Source organism: Grus americana, chromosome 2 (genome assembly GCF_028858705.1).
Source record: "Grus americana isolate bGruAme1 chromosome 2, bGruAme1.mat, whole genome shotgun sequence".
In the NCBI taxonomy this organism is placed as follows: Eukaryota; Metazoa; Chordata; class Aves; order Gruiformes; family Gruidae; genus Grus; species Grus americana.
The window spans coordinates 51,823,540-51,846,542 of record NC_072853.1 but is presented as its reverse complement, the minus strand read 5'-3'; the positions used below and the strand labels follow the sequence as shown (position 1 = coordinate 51,846,542).

Below are 23,003 nucleotides of genomic sequence, written 5' to 3'. Positions count from 1 at the left end.
TGTAGCACGGTTGAGTGGATCAAAACAAAGTAATGAAGAAATGAAGGAGCTTTATGCTGAGGTGGGACTGGCCACTTGCCCTCCCAAGCCACAGCTGCAGGAGGAGGGAGCGGGCAGACCTGCAGGCAGCTGCACAACAGCCATCACTTGGGAGAAGGCAGGGGATACACAAATTCTGGGGCTTGGGCTACATACAAGAGGGCAAACTAAATACCTGCACTTTCTCTGGTGCAGGGGAGAGGGAAGGGTTGGGGAGGGGGTTGCTTTACCGGTTTAGGGAACTTGTGAGATGTTACTTGCACACACACACGCACATGCACGCCTTGCACTGCAGCAGGCCGCCTGTGCGAGCTGGGGCAGGCCAGGCTCGCTGCACCGGGGGACCCGCCGCTGGCAGCCAAGCGCATCCCCCGGGGATGCCACCCCCGCCCCTTCCCTCCCGCCCGCCGGGGCGCCAGCGCCTGCCCCGGGGCACCGACCCCGACCCGGGCAAAACAGCGGGGCAGCACCCGGGCTCCTCGGCTCGACACGGCTCGGCACGGCACGGCACGGCTGCAGCCCGGTGCCGCTTGAGCAGCCGCGGGCGGGCCGGGCCGAGCCGAGCCGAGCCACGCCGCAGCCCCCGGGTTCGGTGCTGCCGATGCCAGCCTCCGAGGGCCATGTGCCATGTACCGCGAGCACAGACTCCACCTTCCCTGGCTCCCGCCCGCCCCCACGCATCCAGGAAGGGAAAAAAAGGAGGAGGAGGAGGAGGAGGAGGAGGGAAAGGGGTGAAAGGGAAAAAAAAAAGAGAGGTTGAAAGGAGGGAGCTCGCCGAGACCCACCCTTCTCCCTCCTCCTCCGGGCTGCTGGCCGGGCTTTTGTTTTCCTCCAGCTCCCCGTTTCCCACACGTGATTGCCGTGTTATTGCACAGGGCGCTCGGCGGCGCGGCTGCACCTATAAATACGGAGCGGGCGGGCGGCGGGGTCCCGGGGCAGCGCGGCACGGCGCGGCCGGGCGGAGGGTACCCCCGCACCACCCCCATGCACCCCGGCGGGCCGACGGCACCCATGCCCCGCCGCCCGCCCGCCTAAGGGGGAGGCAGCGAGAGGCAGCGCCCGGCCAGCGGGGAGGGGAGGGGGAGCCGGCCGACAATGGCGGCGGCCGCCACCGCTGCTAGCCCCGGCAGTCCCGCCGCCGGGCCCCTGCCGCCGCCGGAGCCCTGCCCCAGGAAGGGGCCGCCGCCGCCGCCGGGGCCGCAGCAGCCGCCGCCGGCGCGCAGCGACCCCCGCCGCAGGCAGGCCGCGCTCTCCTTCCTCACCAGCATCTCCCTCGACGGGCGGCCCCCGCCGCCCGGCAACGACGGCTCCGCCGCCAGGCCCCGCCAGGCCCCGCCGCCGCCGCGGCTGGGCAGCCCCCCGGCGGCGCCCGCCGAGCCCCCCCGGGCCCAGGAGGAGGAGGAAGAGGAGGAGGAGGAGGACGCTTTCGCCGCGGTGCAGGTGCCAGCCGCCGCCTTCCTGGGCGCCGCGGCGGCGGGCAGCCGCGGCCGCCTCAACTCCTTCACGGCGGGGGTGCTGCCGGCGCCCTTCGGCCGCGCCAGCCCCCAGGGCACCGCCGGCGGCGAGCTGGGGCAGCCCGGCCCCGCCGCCGCCTTCGAGCTGCAACGGTCCCGGTAAGCCGTGCCGCGGGGATGATGGATGCGCGGGATGCGGGGATGAAGGATGCGCGGGATGCGCGGGCGATGGGCTCGCTCCTCGGGAAAGGCGGGCACGGCAGCCAGGCAGCGGGGGAGGGGGGGGCGAGGGGGGACAGGCGTAGGGAGGCCCGTTAGCCGCGGGGTGTGAGCGCCGGTGGCGCGGAGCTTCCCTCCGCGGGGCCGGGCGGGCGCCTGGGCGCTTAGCTGCCGCCTGGCCGGGGGGAGCAGCGGCAGCGGCGGGGATGTGCGAGCGTGCAGGGGCAGGTTTGGAAAGGTTACCCAGCGGCGCCTGAGCCTCCTGGGCGGCAGCAGTCATTCACGCCTGGGCGCGAGTCGCTGAAAGTTTCGCTCCTCCTAAGCAATGCAGGCGTACGGCTGTCCCTTACTGCAGCCGAGCACAGCTCCGGAGCAGTTGTCACCCCTTTCTCATGGCTGGTGGCAGATTTAGCCCGCCGTGCTGCCAGTCTTCTAGGTAGCAGGCTGGGTACCAACCCTGAGCCAAGTGCACTGTAGCCGGATCTGTAGCCCACAAAGGGGAAGGAAATCTTTCCATCGATGCCCATGGATTACAGTGTACACACATGGAGTAGGCAGCTTCTCGCTACCTCCCTAACTAAGCTCTTTTATCTACAAGCACTTCGTGTTCCTGCGGGTTGTTCCGTGCCACTGGGTACTCTTTTGCCTTTTAATAAGCTCATCTCAGAGGAATAACCTTACCTGCTTGAATAGCTGAGACTTTTGGCTAAGAAGGTGCCAGTCATGTAAAAATGTGCAAATGCATATGGATTAATTGCTCCACGGGTACAAAATCGTTTTCCTTCACTTCTTCAACAACATGACATACTCGGATATCAAAGGGTTGGGGGCGGGGGGGGGGGGGGAAGAGAAGAACCAGGGAAGAAGCCGGAGGAAATGACTGCTCTCCCCAAGCCCACATCGGTCGCCACTCCCACATTCCCCATTTGCCACACTCCCTTCTTGTTTCTCCCTTGGACATAGGTAGACTTTGAGTCACATGTTATTGCGAGGGTTTATAAGGGTAATTGAGCATAGATCGCTGTAGAAAAATCCTTTTCAAAACCAACTAGCTTGGAGAAATTGGAGGTATTCCAGGAGAAAGCTGTCTTAGCTGTGTGCCCCACCGTTGGTTGGTTTGTTGGGTTTTTTCCTTCCATCTGGACTGTATTGGTGGCTTTTTTGAGCCCCCTTTCAGGTGCTGTGCTAGGGAGCCCCACCTTCCTAAGTAAAATGCCTGCTAGTGGGTTACCACCCATCTTCTCCCAGTCATGTGTCTCTCAAAACATTTCCTGCAGTGACAACCCTGTAATTGTGCTGTGGATCACCAGCACAGTGACATGATGCACACACGCTTGTACGTTTTAGTCTGTGGCATGGTTCTGCACACTGCTGCCTGTGACCTTGTGAGTGAGAAGTGACCCACAGACCATGATTTGGGAATTGCTTTTCTACTCCTGAACTTTTGACTGGGCAGTAATGTGCTTGGCAGTACCCTCTTAGTGTTCCAAGAGATGAGATTCTGCTTGGCCTTCCAGTTAGTGAGTTTATTATTGATGCAGGATTCCTACGTTACCTTTCTGGACTCCCAAGGATCCTCCTTGGTTTTCCTTGCTTGTGTGCTTTGATCCTGTGCTCAGTTCTGGGAAGGATGCTCAGGTCTCACCTGTATCCCTTCTTCCCTCAGCTCTTCCTCTTCCCCTCATTGTTTTCCCTTGCCCCTGTTTGCCACTCTCTGAATTTTTCCTTCCACAACCAATGCTTTTTTGTTGTCATTGTTACATGTGAACAGTGTGGAGTTTAAGACGGAAAGGTAATTACTGTTTTTGTTTACAACCTAGAAATCCAGTGTCGTGCAAGTTCGGCTGTGCTGCTAGTGTACAGTGAGGCTAAATGGATAGCCCAAGTCCATGGCAAGGGAAATCACCTAATGAAACCTTGTCAGGGTGTTTCTCCAGTCCTGTAATAGCCCTCCTTTGTGCTGTATATTTTTTGTGGTTTAAGATGTAGGGGAAGTGCTGGTTTTCTCATGCTCTTTTGTTTTCTTGAGAGCTAGATTTGACTGTGGTGGACAGGGACCTTGCATAACCACCGGCAAGTGTGAGGCTCTCTATTGTAGCACTTGCTTACAGCTGGTGGTGGTACAGGAGAGCTCTGGGTTATGGCCCCAGCTTCGCTGACTGTTGTGATGCTGCACATGTGCAGCCTGGGGCAGACTGGCCTGCCTTCTATAGATTTGTTTTGTTCTGGAAAAGGTATATATTTTTAAACATCAGGAACAGACAGCTGCAGACCCTGGAGGTTGTATCATGTGTGTTCTCCTCATCATCTCAATGAAAAGACATGGTAGAGGCTCCGATTGCTGGATTCACTCTTAGCTGCACAGAAGATAAATTGGAGGCATGCACAGGGCTGGCGCAAGCCCAGGGACAGAGAGTTTGAGCAAACCTTCTGCTACTCTCTTAATGGAGAGGAAAGAGCCAAATGGCCAGCACGTGGCCTGCCTTTCTCAGTGTGACGGGGTGGGAATCACAGCAACTGCCCAGAGACAGGCATTAGCTCACCTGAAGGAGGATACCAAGAAGCAGAGGGGAAAATCAGGGATTTTTTTTTTTTGTAGTTCATGTGTGCATCTGCTGTCTCTCCTCCCTTCCACTCTCCTTGCAGTGGGCTTGAAATTGAGTTTGATGCACTGTTTGACAGACTAGTCCTCTGTGCTGAGACACGTAAGTTATGTTGTAACGTGAAACCATCTTCTATTACAGTATCAGGCAAGACAGGCTGCCTTATGTTGTTGTTTTTATTTAGTTTTCAGAAACCATTGTGAACATATAATCAGAGTTTCCTGGCTTTTTTTGTTTGTGTTAGCAGTTTGTATAATTGCGCACTAGTTTATATTTAACAAGGTTATCATTAATGTGGCTTGGGTTTGTGCTCTATGTGTATTCACAAGAAACAAATGATACAAAAAAAGAACATGGAGCTTCTGGCTGTTCAGAGGCTAGTATGTAATTATATATAAATGGGGAAAAAAAAAAAAGCTTGTTCAGAAGTCGGCTTGTTGATGCCAAAGGCTCCTGTCTAGTGCAGAAGGAGTTTGTTTCAATTTTGTGGTGAATGGGTGGCTGAGGACACGACACTGCTGGAAACTAGGGCCAGGTTCTGCCAGGTTTTCCTTCATGTCAAATTATAATTCATTTTAATAGCTTCATCTTAAAATAGCTCTGTGGAACAAGATTTCAGCAACACCTGTTTAAAATCATTTCAGATCCTGGAGGTTAGGTGATGGTCCCAGGTACTTGTTTTTACATATGCCTAGAATTCTTGTTGCCATAGTTTTCTTTGGGAAAAATACTGCTGTGTCCAGTGGCCCAGGTGGTTAGAAACAAGCACATGCTTTTTTGTGTTGTAGTTTTTGGTTTGGTTTTTTTTTGCTAAGGAAGCAATCAGTGATTGGATTTGAAGTTTAAACATCGCTTACAGTTGCATTTGTCTGTGTCGCTGTGTCAGGCTTGAACGCAGATGGGCAGGAGAATTCCTTGTGGGAGCAGCTGGTGCTGGGAAGGAAGCAGAGAGAAGTATCTGCTGAGTAATTGCTGGGGGGACGTCCACTCAAAAGGACATTGAAGTTATTGTGGTACAAATAGATTTATCTTCAGAATTTATTGACCTACAAGACAAATCTCATTTCCTGATTAATTCTAAAATTAATTTATGATTAGTAAAGCTTGTGAAAATTCAATTTGTTTCTACCCATTAGAAAATACAGAGCTGTGTATGGCCTCACTATTCATCTTCCAGAGAGATGCAGTGAAGGGGGATGCTGGAATGGTTGACTTGCTCAGCTTTTGTAGGTCTCACAAAGTGTGATGGGTTGCTAGTGCTGGAGGAAGCCTCCAGGGTGTTGCTGAGGAGCTAAATCCCACCATTTAGTTTCGTGGCAGAGGGCTGAGAGATCAGAGCCCAGTCCTCCGTGGCCTTGGACAGGCAGGCAGTGCAGGCTCAGCTCACCACAGAAGATGCCTCCAAACTGAACACGCCAGAGACAAAAGAAGAGTCTCTCAGAAACAAGTGTGTTACAGGCAGAGTCCTGAAAGAGAAGCAAAACAAAGAGCAGGGGGCACCGTCCACCCTGTGGGGTCATCCCAGCATCAGGACTTGGCTTGTGAGCTGCTGGAAGCACATCGGACCTTTTGTGTGCGATGGAGACTCTGCTATTCACTGAACCTAAAGCCCTTCAGGCAGTCCGAGTTTCAGAATGATGTATACAAGAATAGTGTGAAAACAGCAATTTAATGGTCTGAGAAGTGAATGGAAAGTGCACATGCTGAACTGAGTCTTTTCATAGGTGTGTGACCTTGTATACCACTGATGGTTGCTGTCTCTAAAGGAGGGGATGCTTATTGACTTCAGCTGTCACTTGAGGAGGCTGAATGGCCTTCCTGTGCCACCCTGAAGAGGGAATGTTCAACAGTAGGGTTAAGACTCAGGTAGTAAGAGCTGTTTCGCTGGTTGCACCAGTGTCCTGCTGCATCTCTTGGGGCAGATCCCTCACAGCCTGCTTTCAGTGCTGCAGGCCCTCTGTAATTCCGCTGTCCCCCAAGAAAGGGCTTGCAGTCCCCACGCACGCAGCTTGCAAGCTCCTCCAGGAGTCCTGTGAAGGACACTGAGAGCATCCATGTCCTTCAGCATGAGCATGCTGAGAGGCTGGGTCCTCATGGTTGCTTGAAGCCGTGCAGGAGCAGTCACTGACTGACGGTCAGCTTTCTGAGCTGTGTACGTGCCGAGCACAGCCAGCCCCACACCCCCACTGATTGGCATCCATCACCATTGGTCTCTGCTGGCCTTTTCACTTGTTCAGGGCACAGGTTTGAGCCTCTCTCTGTTGCTTCCTTGAACCTTGCGGAACTGCAGTCATCTTCCACATGTTAGTTGAAGTTGACCGATGGTTCAGAAGTCACTGCGGTACGACGTACAGATAGATGGATAGCATAGATGCATCAATCTTGTTCTCTTAGTACACAAAGTTTCAAAAAAAAACTTCCCACAGAAGTTTGTTCTGGCATATTTTAAGCTTTTATTATGCTACTTAGCAACCATCTCTGGCAGGTAAAAGAGATAATATTCCTTAATCAGGGAAAAAACCCCTTTGCTGTCAGTTCTGAAGAGGAGCTGGGACAGAACGTAGTGTTCAGGACTACTAGGGAATTAATCGGACACCTTCACAGAGCGACAGACACTGAGAGGGAGCTGCCTCTGCCGAAGCATTGGGACTCGGCAGGTTTCTGAGTGAGACAGCCTTAGAGCCGTACAGGTGAGAGAGCTCTGCCTGGGTGGGTGCTCATTAACCCCTGTGAGAAAACCTGAGCTGGTAACACGTGCAGAGTCATGTTTGCGTTGGCTGCCTTTGCTGGCCGCCAATTCAAAGCTTTTGAGGTCCAACCCCACCTCGGGAAGTCCCGTGGTTGTACAGTGCAGGTACCTAGCTGGCATGTGGTGACCCCTTATTAGTGGTCAGGAGAGTGGAGGAACAAGACATTTCAGCAGGTTTGCTTATGGGGCCGGTACTTTTCCATTACTCGATCTTTCTTTTCACTCTTTTCTTTACCAGCAAAGCTCCTGTGCAGGCAAGCAGACCGGCCCTTTTCCTTAGGAGCCTGCTATACAGCTTGCCTCTGCACAATACTGCTGCAAGAGTCTTGAGGTGATGAAGATCAGTAGCAAGCATGTGAGTCACCAGCCCTCCAGACCATCACAGAAAACATAGTTTGATGGTAGATGGATAGGATAATGACAGATCATAGTTTGATGACAGCTTTTGGATACGAAGTATGCTTTAATTTGTAATTATTATGACTTTGAGAACTCTTCTGGTGGAGGATAAAGCCTAGCTTGGAACAGTTCAAAACAGCTAAAACACAAATATGAGATTCCCAAGTGTGCTCTCTGAAAGGAAAAAAAAAACCAACCCTCTAGCAATTCTGTGGCTTCCTCTTTTCAAAGACGTAAATACCAGGTGGGCTGTCCAGAGGCTCTGTAGAGTGGTGAGTGTGATAGGAGGTAAAGACGAGAAGCAGAACCAAATCCTGATTTTTGTTTATTTTTTAAATTTTTCCCCCCTGATTTCAGCTGTTAGTAGTGTCTCAGGCAGGATCTCCACTACACGAATGGAAAGGCTCACCTTCATAATTTAACCTGAAAATGCAGAAGTTTGGTTTTATAAGTTGGGACTTCTGCACATTGAAACTTCAGTAGACACCAACTTATTCCATGATGAATATGGGAAATCAGATTCTATTTGAATCATGCAAATATCCACAAAATTTACCTCTGGACGTACACTATTACCTCCAAGGATGTAATCAGTCCTTTCTGACAAACACTCTCTCTTCTTCACCCAGAATTGCTGTTGACGGCTGTGGGGCTGCCATGAGATACCAGGCTTAGCAACGCAGCAGGTGCAGTGAGACACAGAGCTGGCTCTTTTCATAACCCAACTAAAAAACCTCTTGCCAGTTTGCTGTAAGACGTATTATTCCTAGAAAATGGAAATGACATAATTTGGCATATGGAGAGTATCTATCTGCCGGCCTGCAGTTTGCAAATAACACGCTGAGAAATTTAAGGAATGGTATTTGATTTCATAAGAAGGGCTTAGCAGAAGTTTTATTTCCTGCAAGGGTAGGGTAAAGAGCTCAACAAATCAGTTAGGAGAAGAAAATTTCATCAGTGGTTGGGGAAAACATGATGTGCTAGTGGGAAACTTTAAGGACTCTCAGGGTTTGCTTTTCAGGCAGCAATATGCAGATTTAGAGGAGTACATATTTAAGGAACTGTGAGGTTCCTTTACAGGAGTTACTGTGTTATATTCGTAGCAACTCCTTTCCTGTCATGAATGCTAAATGTATGTTCTGTTCTCGTGATGTATTTCAAAGTCAACACTGCTCTTAGAAGCTATGTTTTAGTTTTTGCCTAAGGAAGGTTTTCTATTGTGGAAAATTTTGAAGTGAATGAAAAGTAAAGCAAAGGCTACCTTCCTTTCTAGAAGAAGTATTTTGTTTAAAAAAGCCTTTCACCCCATATATGAATATAAAGGACAAGCACATGTTTTTACCAAGCGGTTGTGTTTTCTTCCATGGTGTTCTAGATTAAGCTAGCAATTTTGTGAAATTGAGGTTTGGGGAAAAGAAGATTCACTCACCACAACCGAAATGTGTTTTCCCTTTCTTGTCTTGGATGGCAGGGGAAGGTATGTCCTTTCTAACCCAGGATCCTGCAAAGCCTGAACCGTACATTTACATATGTATAAAATTCCTCAGTTAAATCAAGCGCCAGTATATAAAGTTATGCTAGTAAGTAATCTTTGCAATATCAGGGATTTTACTGTGTAATATTGGTGGGATTAAAAAATAGAAAGCTAGATAACTCTATTTGTAATAATTTTTCAGACAACAACGGATTGCATTTTGGTACTCCTACAGACAATCATATTACCAAAGTAAATATGATTAGCTTTTCAAATCTACATGCTGTCAAGGCAAATCAGATATAGGCACATCAGTTTATGGGCAAAGGCATTCAAAAGAAGCATAAATTCTCCTGCAAAGGGAAAAAAACGTCCCCTGATTTTGTGCAACAAAATGTCTAAGGTGACATTATGTTGACTTGTTTCTGCACCACATCATGCAGCTGGAAGCGGGCCGTATGGAACGAACAGGGATGAAGCTTTTGAGCTTGCTTTTCCCTTTTTCTCTGGGTGTTGGGTAGGGTGTTGAGCACCAAGAAGTCAGTGGTGCCACTTGGTTTGCAGCCTGCTTACAGATAACTGGGTGGTTTTCAGCCATCCACATGCCGTCTGCTGTGTGTGGCCTCACTCATGGTCACGGCACATATTTTTTCTGTAGACACAAGGGATAGAGAAGTGATACTGGGATGTTGTGGTGGTGCCAGTGCAGCCTCAAGGTGCCAACCAGTAGGTTTTGTTGCTGTCCTTGGAGTTGAGTTTGTGCCTTCTGCAGGGTGGGAAGGCTGGTGATGGGTCTCTCTGTCCTCTCCTCTCCATGGGGCATCTTTTCCTTTCCCATTTCAGGATGGAGAAGGAACCACTGCAGGTACAGAGTCAGCAACTCCCAGTGAGGAAAGTAGATGGGGAAACATGTGGGAGGCTCCAACATTCCCAGCATTGTTGTTTCTGGTGGGTCTGCCATGGGTGGAAGTCCAGGGAGAGGTCCCAGCCTTCCAACAAGGTTGGATCACACAGAGGTTAATATACCAGAGAGGAAGAGGAGATGAGAGACCCCAAGCTGAGCTGTGTCCCTGCCCAACAGGAGGTGTACATGCTGGCACGGTGGCACGGATTTTAATTTCATCATGATGAAAGGGTCAGATGTTATTATCGTTGCTTTTTACAGAGATAACTCACAGCACTGGAGCAGGCTGTTCCCCACTGCTAGCAGAGAAGCGGATTATAACCCCAGCGTGGTGGTGTGCCCTTTGAAGGGTGCAAGCAGCACAGCTTCACCAGCCTACTTCAGAGGGAGATCTGCTGAACTTTAGTTTCCTGGGTGCATGGTGCTGGCGGAGGGGAGAGCAGACTCTCAACGCCCCAAGGACCTAGGATGCCTTTGGCACTCAGGGAGGACCGTTGTGTCACCTGGAGGGATGTCTGGTTTCATCCAATACCCCCAGCACATGTAGGGATGGAGAAAGGGGAACCAGGAGGTGAATGTCACATAAGGCTCTTTGTCTTCAGGCTTGCTTGGATCACATACATACATTTGTGTGTACACAAATACAGTCCATACCTACGGCTCAAGAAGCTCTCGTTACTCCTTGTGTATGCTGGCGTGTGCTAGGAACCTGCACTTCCACCCCACTGTACTCAGCCTGTCTGAAGGATGTAATGTAAAGCAGAAGCTAGATGTCAGCTGTGATCTGAAATGTGTCTTGAAAACAACTTTTTTTTTTTTTTAACTCACTAACCTTATACCTTGTGTTTTGTCTTTCATACCCCCTTTACAGTAAAAACTTCTATTTTCCTTTTGCTTCTGCACTTGCTTTAGTACCTACAGATACAACAGAAAAGGAGATTAATTTCCTCCTTTTTCAGTTGAGGTTGCAATCAGCTACACCCAGGCAAATGCGGGGTGACAGAAGGATTGCCCACGTGTCCGCGGGGTGCGGTGGACTTGCACAGCAGGGAGTGAAGTCCTCGTTAGCTGACAGCCAGCTACGTGAAAACGAAGACTCCATCTTGATACCTGGGATGTGGGCAGAGTTGAACAGGCTTGGTAGTTACAAGCGAACTTCATAGCTCTCTGAATTTACTTAAGTGAATGATATTGTTTCAGGTTGTAAAACATGGAGGTGTTTTTTTGGGTAATAGGAAGAGAGGAAAAGCAGCTTTCAGATGCTACAGTGCAAAGTACGATTAAATCACTTGGGTAGGTGAGTCGTGCAGGTGCTGCAGCAGGTTATGTAAAAAGGCGTGGAGAGCTCACCGTCTGCTGTTAATAGTCTTGGAAGTGTGGTCTTTAAACACAAAGGTGTAATTACGTTTTCTAAAATGGAGTTCACATAATCTCCCGTCTTCAGCCCATTGTGTATCTTAGGAACCTCCTTAATTTTATGAGGCTGTTCTTTTAATTAAAGCAAAACTGGGTTTGATTTTTAATTGGTGATGTTTATTGTTTTGCAGAATGCCATCTTTTAGCATAACCTAATCCAGAAGAAGTGGCAGCTGAGAAGTGGTTGCTTAAAAAGACAGAATTATTTACAGCAGAACAGAAAGTGCCACTGTCAGGTAGCACCATTGTGACCTTTGAGATTTATTTGTAAAATCTGTATTTTTCTGTGTGCATGAGTCTCCTCAAGATAAAATGCTTTCCTATTTTAGAAGGCACTCCAGGTACTGCAGAACTCACGAGCAGCCTCACAGATAGCAAGTGCCTGCACACATTTGTTTTAAGGAACAGACTTCATTGTCCAAGGTTTCTTGCTTCTGTTTGTTTGTTTTAAAGAGATTATTATAAATATTGGTTTCTTATTGTTCATTAGTTTCCTTATTGATGTAAGGCTATTCAAGCCAAAGGTAGTGCTAGGGTGTAACAGGGAATAGAGTTTGAGCAAACGCATTTAAAAGCAAAAAATGCAAATTGTATGAATTTGCCGGCACCTTTAAATTAGGCACTTTCAAGGTGGGATTTTCTGTTGTTATCCTTGAGCTCTGTGTGAAGGTTGAATGGATGATGTGAACGGAAACGTGCATTTTCTCGCAGCGAGTTTGTGAGCTTGCAAGCTTCCTTCTCCTGGAAGGATGTAGCCTTGCAGCAGGAGCGAGGATTTTTTTTAATGGTGTACTATCAATGCTGTGCTCAGTGCTGTACAAAATGCCGTTACTCCTCCATACCTCTTAGGAGCTAAGCCCCAAGCCCACAGACTGGTTTGTGCAGTAGGGCACCGCACAAAGGTGTGGGTTATAACTGGAATTCACTCCCTTGGGGAGGATTGGGTGGGAGAGAAGGGGCTGGAGTGAAAAAGCCCTCATGAGCCACGCATGTTTGCAAAGGTCGAGGCATCTGAAAACAAACGGGTTCTGAATTAATCACAGGATTGCTCAGGTACAAGTGAGAACAGGATTAGGCCGGCCTTTTCTATTTTTGGTGCAGAGATAATATTTCCAACCTGTCAAGTGATGGCATATCTTGAATATCTTACTGGATAAATGAATGCAATATCAACGGTTGAGGGTGGCATGGTCTGTCACGTAACTGGCAGTTGTCTTGCAGTTGTTGCAGTTCTCTGTTTTGTACGATCCCCAGGAATATTTCAACATGGTCTTGTTTGGGTTTTTTTTATGTGTGTGCCATTTACATATGTTAGAAGAAGCGCAGCTTTTGAGAGGCTCTTGACCCTCACATCCACTTTCCCAAGATGTGGGGTTATGGTAATGAAGACTTGACTTCACTTCTCCAGTGTTTGTTCTGAATTACATGTCTGTCTTGTGTTATTCCGGCTAAAGAGAGCAGAGCAGTTGAGCAATTCAAGCTGGGATTTTTGAAGGGGACTGTGAACCATGAATTTTGAGGAACTCTCTGAGCTCCTTTGAAAATCTCACTTTTAAAAGACAGAATGTGCTTTTTTTCCGTTTACGGGTTTTCACAAATTTTGCTTACCACACTCTCCAGACCAGCTCCCATTTATATACTTGTCCTCCCTGGCATTTTTCTGGGGAGCATTTGGCATTGTTGTGGGCTGTAATTGTGTGTAATTCTGCTTTTGTTGAAGTTAACAGCACATTTCTAGTTTAATCAGTGGGTCAGAGAGCTTGCTTTGTGCTGACACATTAATAGAAATGGACAGAAATGCTCTTTATAAAACTTGAAATGTGACTTTGGAGGCCACAGCACTACTAATCCTTTGCATCTTAGCCCCTGGAGGGTCATGGGCCAGAAGAAGCAGAAAATTGAGGTGCAGGTTGTGCTTTTCTAATGCAATGTGACTATAATTCTCTGATTGGTTTTCAAGCTGCTGTTTCCACAAGCTCAGAATGAGAGCAAAACTGGAATAAAAAGACATCTCAAAGGCTTGGTCAGCTCCTCGCACAACGTGCCCGTGGGGTGACAGTCAGTCCCACTGGGATGCACTCTTTCTCGGTTTGTACAAGCTGTTTAAATATCCAGAGCGCTGAAACAAAGCTAAACAAGAACCACCAGCACTATAGATTATTTAAACCTGGAGCCTTTGTGGGAGAATTGGGTCTTCTCCATCCAGAAGGGCCTTGTCCGTGTCAACAAGCGGCATGGCCCAGCCAGGAGCAGGTTGGTAGAGCCAGGGGCTTGGAGCTGAGGGCCAGATGTCCACTCTGCATCCATCTGTATCTACTCACATGTCCAGCTTAAGCCTGGACCTGTGGACTGAACGCCCAGCCGTAGTTGGAGGACGGGCGCTGTGCTTCTGCATTGTCACCTTGCTTCCCACCATGCAAACATGGTGGAGATATGCCCATAGAGGCTCAGTTCCCTGTTCTAGGAAAAAGGGATTCATATTGAGCCAATTTAAATTTCTCACACCCTTCCTTCCCTTGAGTTAATACACTTTTTGTTTGACCCTGTGAATTCAGAGGCCTTTCCCCATGTCATTTCCACTGGGAATTACTGACTTCCCCCTTTCCACTGGGGGTTTTCGAAAGATTGTGTGGGGAAAACATTTTTTTTTTTTTGCTTGCTGAATCAGAGCACTGGGCATCAGTTTTCCTTTTACTGGTCAGTTGTGGGCTTTCTAAATCTTCATCTCATAATATGGTAAATTCTGTGAAAATTTATTATTATTATTATTATTATTATTATTATGGTTATTCACAGTAACAGACATCTTTCCTGTCTGTTTATTGTAAAAGGTGAAACAGGAAAACCAAAATTTTGAAATTCTGCACATGTTGATGGCAATTTGTGAGCCTGATCAACACACAGGTCTAATGTCATGCCCAGCACGGTTTTACCCTTGCCCTGAGCTGTTTTTAGAAGTGAACATGCAGCGGCTGAGGAAGTAGTGGTTTCTGTTCGTGAGGTCCGGGGAGGAGGGTACATTTGTTTAATTAAAAGAAAGAATAAAACCCCCACTTTTATACAAAGTACAGCTGATTTCACTTTCAGTGGAAGCAATAAGGCAAAATTTTGCCTGTGACTTCTATATGAGTGGCTACCAAATGAGCCTTCATGTTGGGTCGCACCAGAGATTTGCAAGGGGGAACCGCACAAGGGTTTCACGCAGAGGTCGAGGTTGTGCTCCTCCTTCCGCCGTGCCGTCTGCAGCTCCTCACATGCACGGTTGTGCTTCTCCCCTTTCCCAGCCAGATGCAGCAGCTTTTGGCCTGTCCATCTATGCATCTGTCTGCCCCTTACCCATCCAAACACAAAGCCATTCCCCTCTCCCTTCCACATTAGACAAGCTCATTATTGTTCAGGTCTGAGGAGGCAAAGGATGACAGAAGCAAAGCAATACAAGTTTTGTATTATTTGGGGTTTTTTCTGCTGCTGTGGGAGCCACGGCCCTCGTGCAGCAATGCTTAGTTCAAGCTTCCTCTTCTGCAGAGACTCGTGGGGAGGAGGGAAAATGCTGCGGGTGCTTGGGCACTCAGACGCACAGCGGCAGAAGCGCGTTTTTTGTTTCTTCGCCGGACAGATTCTTTGTAAGGTGCTGCTGTTTCTAAAGGAAAAATAAAGACGTATAAGTCTCCTGCTTTCCAAATAGTGTCTCACAGATCCTGCCCAAGAGAAGCAATCTTCCCAGTTCTCCCTGTAGCTCTGCTACAGGTAACCAAATGCAGCTCTGTGAGCACTTGCATCTCCCATTTTACTTGTTGAACTTGTACAGATGGTTTCCCGCTGTCGGGATCAAGTATCCCGATTACCATTGCCCGGAGCAGAGTCTGAGCATTGGCTGCAAAGCCCTGGTCCGCTCCCCTCCCCACCGCCCCCTTACACCTTCTGGAGAGCTTCACCGCAGCACAGGGATTGCTCAACCATCACTTCTGTCTTTGACATTGCTGGAGCACGGTGGGATGGCTGGAGCTGTTGCTGCGAAGGCTATAGATGTGCTTTACTTCAAACAATAGCTGTATGTCCATATTATATTTGTCCTTATTAGTACAAACAAGGGTGTTTATTCTGTATTGATAGCTGCATTTATTCTTTATGAGGTGCAGGGATAAGTTTTTCTGGTTGCTAAAACACAGGGTTTTTCTGGTCTAGAGCTGCAATGGTTTTATTCCCAAATTTGGTTTTCAAGTTTTTTGGGTTTTGTTTTTCTTAAAAACCTTCAAAGTATGGTATGTTTGTTGTGGTTAGGTGCAAAATTAGTGCAGATATAAAAAAAACAAGGGAAGGAATTGGGAAGGGGAAATACTCAGTCCTAGGGCCTCTTTCTCTGTACCCTTCTGGCTAATACAAATACAGAGAAATATTTGTATGCAAGCAAGTTCAAAAGGATGCTAAGCAGTTTGTCTTCATACATTGTTGTATTGTTATCAGGATACTATTTTCTGTGTATTACTTATCCAGATACTATTTTATATATAATTTGACAGCTTTAAGTTACCAAAAGTATACTACAAAAGTGTATGATTCCTGAGCTCCTACTTAAAGCCAAAAGAGATACGTATTTACAGATAATAAAATGTATTGCTTTGGGGAGGAATATTGTTTCTTTAATTGCTTATCTGATATCCTCCTTGGAAGATTAAATATTTTGGGTAGCAGCTTTGTGGTCTGTACCCTGTTTGCTTAATATCTGTCATAAAATGATGTAACTGGTACAGGCGCAGGTAAAACTCGAGCTTGCGTTCAACTCCCTGGTAGGGTATTGTATATTGTAAACGGGAAACTGTTGTGTATACATAATCCCATTAGGCCATATTGTTGTTCGAAATCCTTTTTTTTTCCTTCCCCTCTCACAACAAAGCTAGTAGGTCTGCAGCAAAGTGTTTTGTGACACATTTTTGAATGGGCCTTTTGCCCGGCTTTCAGTTCTTTAATGCAAGAAGCTTTACTAGGAAACAAGAATCTCTTTCTTCTCCGTCCGTGTTTATTCAGCTTGAGGCTGTGATGCTGAATATGCAGACAGACACACAAGTCAGATGATCTAAGATGTGTGATATTATAAGGTTAGACATTTCACATGAAAATAATTTAAAATCTGTATATCGGAGTTGTTACGTCTGTATTTAATGTCTGTGCCATCGAAATATGTCTTAATTACTTTTTTGAAACATAGATTTTTGTGTGTTTTCACACACACCCCCCACCCCCCCTGGCCGTTCTAAAGTAAATCTTCTCTTGCATTATATTTAATTGCATCTTTTGGAAGAGGTGATTAGTTTGAAACAAGCATTTCTAAATTAACTTTTGCTGTTGAACACTTGCAGATACATTCACTCTTACTCTCCCAGGTAACTTGGTGCCTGTGGCTTATAAAGTCATTGCCTAACACAGTCAAAATGAGCAGTTTCATAGTTTCATTTGAGCACGAGCCCCATCAGCCGAGGTTTCCGCAAAAGTGCATCATTAGTCATGCAGTTAGTACCTTTGTTTAGAATATTGAAGTGCATGAGGTTTTGCAGGATTGGATCAAATGATTGGTATTAGTGACTTTTTTCCAGTTATTAGTCTGGTATATTTTAAAATCTCGGCAAGAGTGGGCTTTCAGTGGTCACCTATGAGATGTTTCTGCAAATGAATGCACGTATTTAGTTCTTGTAATATTAGAAGCTGAATATAATTTATAGCAACCAAGGAGAATACTGGGCACTGAGATTTTTTTCAAAGCGTTTCACGCTTTATATTCCCCTTTACATGCTTAGTCATTAAAGGAAATGTGATGAGCTGCTGTCAGATTTTTTTCCAGTGGTTTTCTATTTTAAGTTTTTTGTTGTGTATCTGATGTTGCTTATAGAGCAAAGACTTTTCTGCCTGGAGGTGCCTCTAGGTTATTTGGGGCAATTAAAGGGATTACTGGCCCCAAAGCAGAGGCTGGCCAAAGTGAATGCACTCACAAGTCCAACTATTTTACAACCCAAAGTATCACCTTAAACTGAATTAGCTGCTGATTTAAGCTAACACACAGGTCTGACTCTGCTCTCTTACAACCCCACATTTAGATATTTCCGCTCTCAGAAACAGATAGCTTTTTAGATTGAATGGAGTAGGGAAGCCAGATCCACTGCATCTGTTTGCAGGGACTCGAACTTTTTTCTTCTCTTCCTGCATATGCAAGTGCCTTCGGCAGAACTTGGTAATCATGTTTGAAAGGTAGCATATGCATGCACATCACACTCCTGGCTTGGGGAAACGGAGGAGCAAACAACAGATAGTGAGCCATGTTTTTTAAAATTTTTAGTAGCTGTTTTTTAGATTTTTCTTATGTTTTTTCATGACAGTTGGAAGCACTAGTAACAGTTCTAAATCACATGATCCGATAAAGGATCCCATGTCTCCTCTCCATCTTTGTTGCAGAGGAACTCATTCCGATATCACCAACTTCGAAGTCTTGCAATGTATGATAGAGGCTTTTTAAACTTCCTGGACTACTGGGATGAGGTGGAGATGCTAGCCTAATAATCTCCTTGTATTCTGTCTTTTTGACAAAGTTCCTAACTTTCAAGATCAAAAAAAGCTTTAAGAAGCTGCAGCCTTAAAGACCTACATACCTGAAGGCACAAATAAGACTCTCTAAGGATTCACAGAAATTCATACATTTTTAATATGTTTTAGCTTTGTATTTGTGGTTTAAATGGATAATACAGGCACAGGTCTCTTGTGCCTTCTGCTTTCGGAGAATCAGCAATGAATACTGGAGGCACCGTATGCACATGTAAAGTCCTTGCATATATTTTTTTCATGGAGGTAAGGCTCTCCGAAAAATGCCGAATACCACCATGGAAGTGGTAACAACTGTCCCTGTCATGATGTTGCTTTTAGCGTCTGCCTTGGGACTCCTGGTCATGGGAAGATGCTGCTGGGTACAGCGCAGGTGGGCTGGGGCAGATCAAGCACCTCGGTACCGAAGCATCCCCCAGGAGTAGGACTGTGGTGAATTGCCTCTGCGCTGACATCTCCTGTAACAGGAGCCAGGGAGATGCGAAACTGGAAAACAAGCCAACACACCCTGACGACCAGCGATGCGGTTTGTGACTTTACAGGAGGAGGTGTAGAGAAATGCAAGGGGAGCTATGCATCCCCCTGACTCTTTAACTTTGTTCTCTCATCCTCACCTCTCCAGCTATATTTGTGGGAGGGATCTGGATATGGGGACTCTCTTTGTCCAGAAATTTGTAATACTGAAATCAGTCAGGAAGGAATTCTGATTTTCTTTTCTTATGATTACTTTTTTTTTTTTTTTTCTGCAAGGCGATTGCCTCCTGTTTTGAAAATGCTTCTCGCTTGTGGACGTGACCCGGTTGGCACCGTTGCCTGTCTCAACAAAACCAGCCGGCTGCTCTGGGGCGTGCTAAATCCCCGACAGGTTGTTAACCTGTCACAAGACGGGGTGTCATCTCCTGCTGGACTGAGATGTTCAAATCCAGCTCGGAGCTTTTTCAAAATTGCCTGTTTTGCATGAGTACGGGTTTCGTAATGGTGTTTTATGGTCACACCGGGGGCGGTGCCTGCGAGTAGCTCATTGCCAGCTCTTGCTGAAACTAGTCCCAACAGCCACCTCTCGCTTGGGTTATGGTGGCTCTGGGCTGACTGCTGCCCGCAGCCCTGTCTTCGGGGTACGAAGCCAGCCATGAAGTGTCTGATTAAAATACCTGGGTTTGAATGACTTAATGACTTTTGACAATAACAGAATTACAGGCCATAGTAAAAGTACCTTGAAAACCAAGAAGCAGCACTGCAAGATTGTCACAGTTGGGATGGGACGCAGAGCTGCCCCTTGTATTTGTGACCCTTATTTTTAAGAATTTTTCTCCAATTGTTGTAGTTTGTGAATAGGAATAAGGTCATACCTCCTCTGGAATATTCATGAAATTAGGCAATGCCATGGCCAGCTCCCCAGTCCCTGTGGAACTGGACAGGGTTACTGGCTGTAGTAGCTTGGGAGATTGGTATTACTGAGTTTCCTTTCAGTTTGTGATCTTTTTTATATACGTATGGTCTGTCAAATCCTTTGCCTGTGCAGTCAGAACTTAAAATGACCGTCTTCCAGATACCAAGAGAAATATTTTTAAAATTAAAGGCTTGATTCTGTGAAAAAATTAATGGGTATTTAGTTATGCTGTGGAGTAGTTCACTGGGCTCCAAATGGGAATTAAAAATGAGAAACGCTCGGAGTGAAGGTTGTCTGTGCGCAGGACTCTGCAGCCCAGTGAAAGCGGCTGCTCCAGGGCTCCAGCTCCCCAGCAAACCTGGTAGGGACGGAGTGGGATATTTGCAAGAGCAAAGGAGGGTAGGGCTTTTTTGTCCATCTTTTTCCAGGAAAGAGGAAAAGAAAGTAGCTCCTGTTTTTACTTTTTGTGTAAAGGGGAGAGCAAAGCTTTCATAGGAAATAGAAGGTTGGGAAGGGGAAGCAGCCATTTCCTTCTTCCTCCCGCTTTCCTCTTCACTCCCTCGTCCCTTCCCCATTGCTGGGAGGATCTCAAAATGCTGCAGAGATTTGGGCTCAAGACTTATTTTGTAGTGAGCTCTGAATTGGGAGACTGGTTGGGAGGATATGGCTTCATGTAATTTTTCTGAGTTTGCGTGAAGTGCGGAGCTAGAAGCAGCACTCCGAGGGCTGCCCTGAAGAGGCAGTCTTTTGGGGCATCACCCTTTCTGTTGCCTCGGGAAACTGCAGTTTCATTGACGTAAGAAAAAAATGTCTCTTGACTGTTCTCGTTTAAGAATAGGATAGGTAATTTGGTGTTGCCTGTTTCAGAGAGTTGATGCTCTGAGTTGCTCAGAAAATTGCCATCCTTTAGCATGAAAACGTGGTTTTGGGGCATGTGAAGCAAGGTGCACGCTGTTTGCCTGCAAGTGAAGCTAAGCAGGTTGTTCAAATGACTGTCAGCTTGGTCTCTTCACTCTTTTTTTCAAATGTTTGTGGCAAATAACCAGGAAAACTAAATTCAAAGTGACTCCTCATAAGAGAGGTAGGACAGCTCAGGAAATACATGGTAATAGAGAATAAATACGTTGTTTTGGTGATGCCTTGGTACAGCTTCACACTGTGGCCTGATGGGCAGGAGGAGGGAAACCTTGCCACCTGTAAGTGTTTGGACCACTTGGCAAAATATTTTGAAATGATTTTTTTTTTTCCTTTTCTGTCCTCCACTGCTTTGCCTGACAGCAGTGGCAGAAAACCTCTTGCTTCTCCTGTGGTTACAGCCTGGAAGTAGCTGCTGAAGGAGCTTCTAGAGAATAAAATTGAGGGGTAATAGAGGATAGAGAACAGCATGGCCATGCTTTGTATGTTATCTGTAATGCCTAACAGAGCTTCTTTAATAGAAGAGATTTCTTCTCTGCTGTTGCGTTAGTGGGGTACAAGCCTACTAGCAAAAAAAATTGGATAAGTGAATATTAATGAAATCTGTCATTAATTATCGCCAGAGCAGACTGGGAGAATTGGGTTGCATTTTCAGTGGATTTAAATATAACTTTGCTTATGCAATCCTGTTAAACATTGTTGCAGTATGTCACTGAGAAAGCTCATTATATTCACTATATAAAGATTATGACTTTGGGGGGGGGATTAAAGTTTTAGCAGTGGTTGCCGTCTTTCTTGTGGTCGCAACGAACTGTTAAATGTGGAGGAGAGGGGGGAAGCTGTGGGAAAGCCAGATTTTCTGTCTGCCTGGAAACACAATCTTTAATGCTGTTAAGCCAAACCAGAGCTTTTTTTTTTTTCAGGAAGCAAAATTCTTCAGAAAGGTAACATGTTCAAACTGTGGAAAACATGTTTTTTTTCTGAGTATGAGTCTTTTATATCATATATGCAGATGAATATATATGTGTGTGTGTGCATATATAATAAGAAAAAAATAATTTCAAAGTGAAACATTGGCTTCAGGCAAATCAAAATGCTCTGTTCCCTGCAAAATCTGAGATTTTTTGATTTTGCTGAGAATACTGGCTAAAATGAAAACAAATTTTTTTATTATTATTATTTTTCATTTTGTAATTGAGTCAAAACCTCACACCCAACAACTGTCAGTGCCTCTGCCCCCAAATGTTGTAGTCCATGTTCCTGATTGCTGGAGCTGCTTGGCATTTTCAGCCTGAAATTTTGCCCTCAGAGCTGTGTCGTGCTTTTTTTTTTTTTTTTTTTGCTGTTGCGAACCTAAGCATGTCTCTTTGGCCTGCTCATTTTTATTAGCAAAAGTCTGAGCTTGGTGTAAGGGAAAACAGGTCTGCCTTTGCACTGGAGTATGGCCGAGGGGTTGATGTGCAGACACTGTTCTGCAATGCATTTTATTCACACCCAGCAGCGCTTGCTTCAACAAGTCATTTGCTGACCTCAGTTAAAGTGATGTTTGCAGACAGATAACTCTAATTGGACACAAGGCACCTGGTATATCTGTGATTAAAAATAAGAAACATTATGACTAGTTATTGTACAACTGGCTTGAAACCACTCGATAATGATGGTACATTTGCCATCAGATTAGGTCATGAAGCAGCTTTACTGCAGCTTGGAAAATTAGGATCAAAAATAGTCCTCTGATTAAAACTTGAGCTTTTGAAAGCTCTTCGGAGAAGAAAGATGTGCAAATGCAGATGTATGGGAGAAATTAAGCAGTCTGGATATGCACAGTTCTTGAATTTAAAGAGAATAATTGATTGAACCTCTGTGCTAGCTCATTTCTCACAGCCACTCTGTCTTAACAAAATTAAATGAAACATCAGAATGATCTGGGAATAAGTTACCTAAAATACAATCCATAATGGCTGAATGTATTAACATAGTGAATTTAGTAGTTTCCGTGGACATGCAGTTGTTCTGCATGTACCAACGTCAGCCTGCAATAGCAGTTGTCTTGGTTTAGATTTATGAATTTCTCCCACATTAAAAAAAAAAAAACATACACTTTATCACACATTTATCAGCAGTAAAATAATTTCTCTTTGAAACAACATTTGCTTTCTGATATCATTGGGAATTGTTCTCCTCCTCTTCCGCCCTTCACTGCAGGAGCATGATTCCACCAGCCACAGGGCATCCTGCGAGTCCCTTACGTCCTGCCAGGCACTTTTTAAACATCAAGGAGAAAAAGAATGTTTGAACCGATAAAGAAAAATTAGGTTCTCATTTTGCTACCATTGTGTTGCTTTCTTTGCCTCAAGCAGGAGACCATCAACTGCACTGGACTTGTGCTATCGGGTACCTAAAGGCTGAATCTGGGCAGTATTGGCCACAGGCCTATTTGACATCTCTGTCTGTTGAGCTTGAAGGAGTCTGGCCTAAACCTGTTCCCTGTGGCTGTTTTAGATGCCCGCTAACTGGCTGACTCGAAGGTGGGACCTGTAGCTGCGATGGAGAAAGGCTTGGGGACAGACAGGAGCTACGGGAGCAGCCACCAGGGATGCAGGAACAGCAAGTCTGTTGCTGTGATTTGAGGATTGTTTTGGGCTGATCCTGTTGAGGACAGCACTTTTTTTCCTCCCTCACAAAACCCAGTAAGAGCTGATCACTAATTGGCTTTTTTTGACCTGTGTGCTTGTTAGCAGGATCAATTCCCTTACTTGGCCAGCTGCAGGAGTCCTGCTGGCATGATGCAGAGGATGGGTAGATGGCTGAAGCAGCACGGTGCCTTTTGGTCACAGCAGCAGATTATTAGCA

The 23,003-nt window shown here is 46.3% G+C and overlaps 1 protein-coding gene across 2 annotated transcripts in view; it reads left to right on the top strand.

Annotated features, from left to right (window-relative positions):
* The first annotated feature begins 814 nt into the window (after positions 1-814).
* Positions 815-23,003, top strand: part of CABLES1 (Cdk5 and Abl enzyme substrate 1) — a 74,059-nt gene continuing 51,870 nt past the window's right edge. For both annotated transcript variants that reach the window (XM_054816022.1, XM_054816021.1), the window contains exon 1: positions 815-1,652. In XM_054816022.1, coding sequence (XP_054671997.1) covers positions 1,135-1,652 — 518 coding nt within the window. In that variant the 5' untranslated portion in view covers positions 815-1,134. The remainder of the gene's footprint in view (positions 1,653-23,003) is intronic.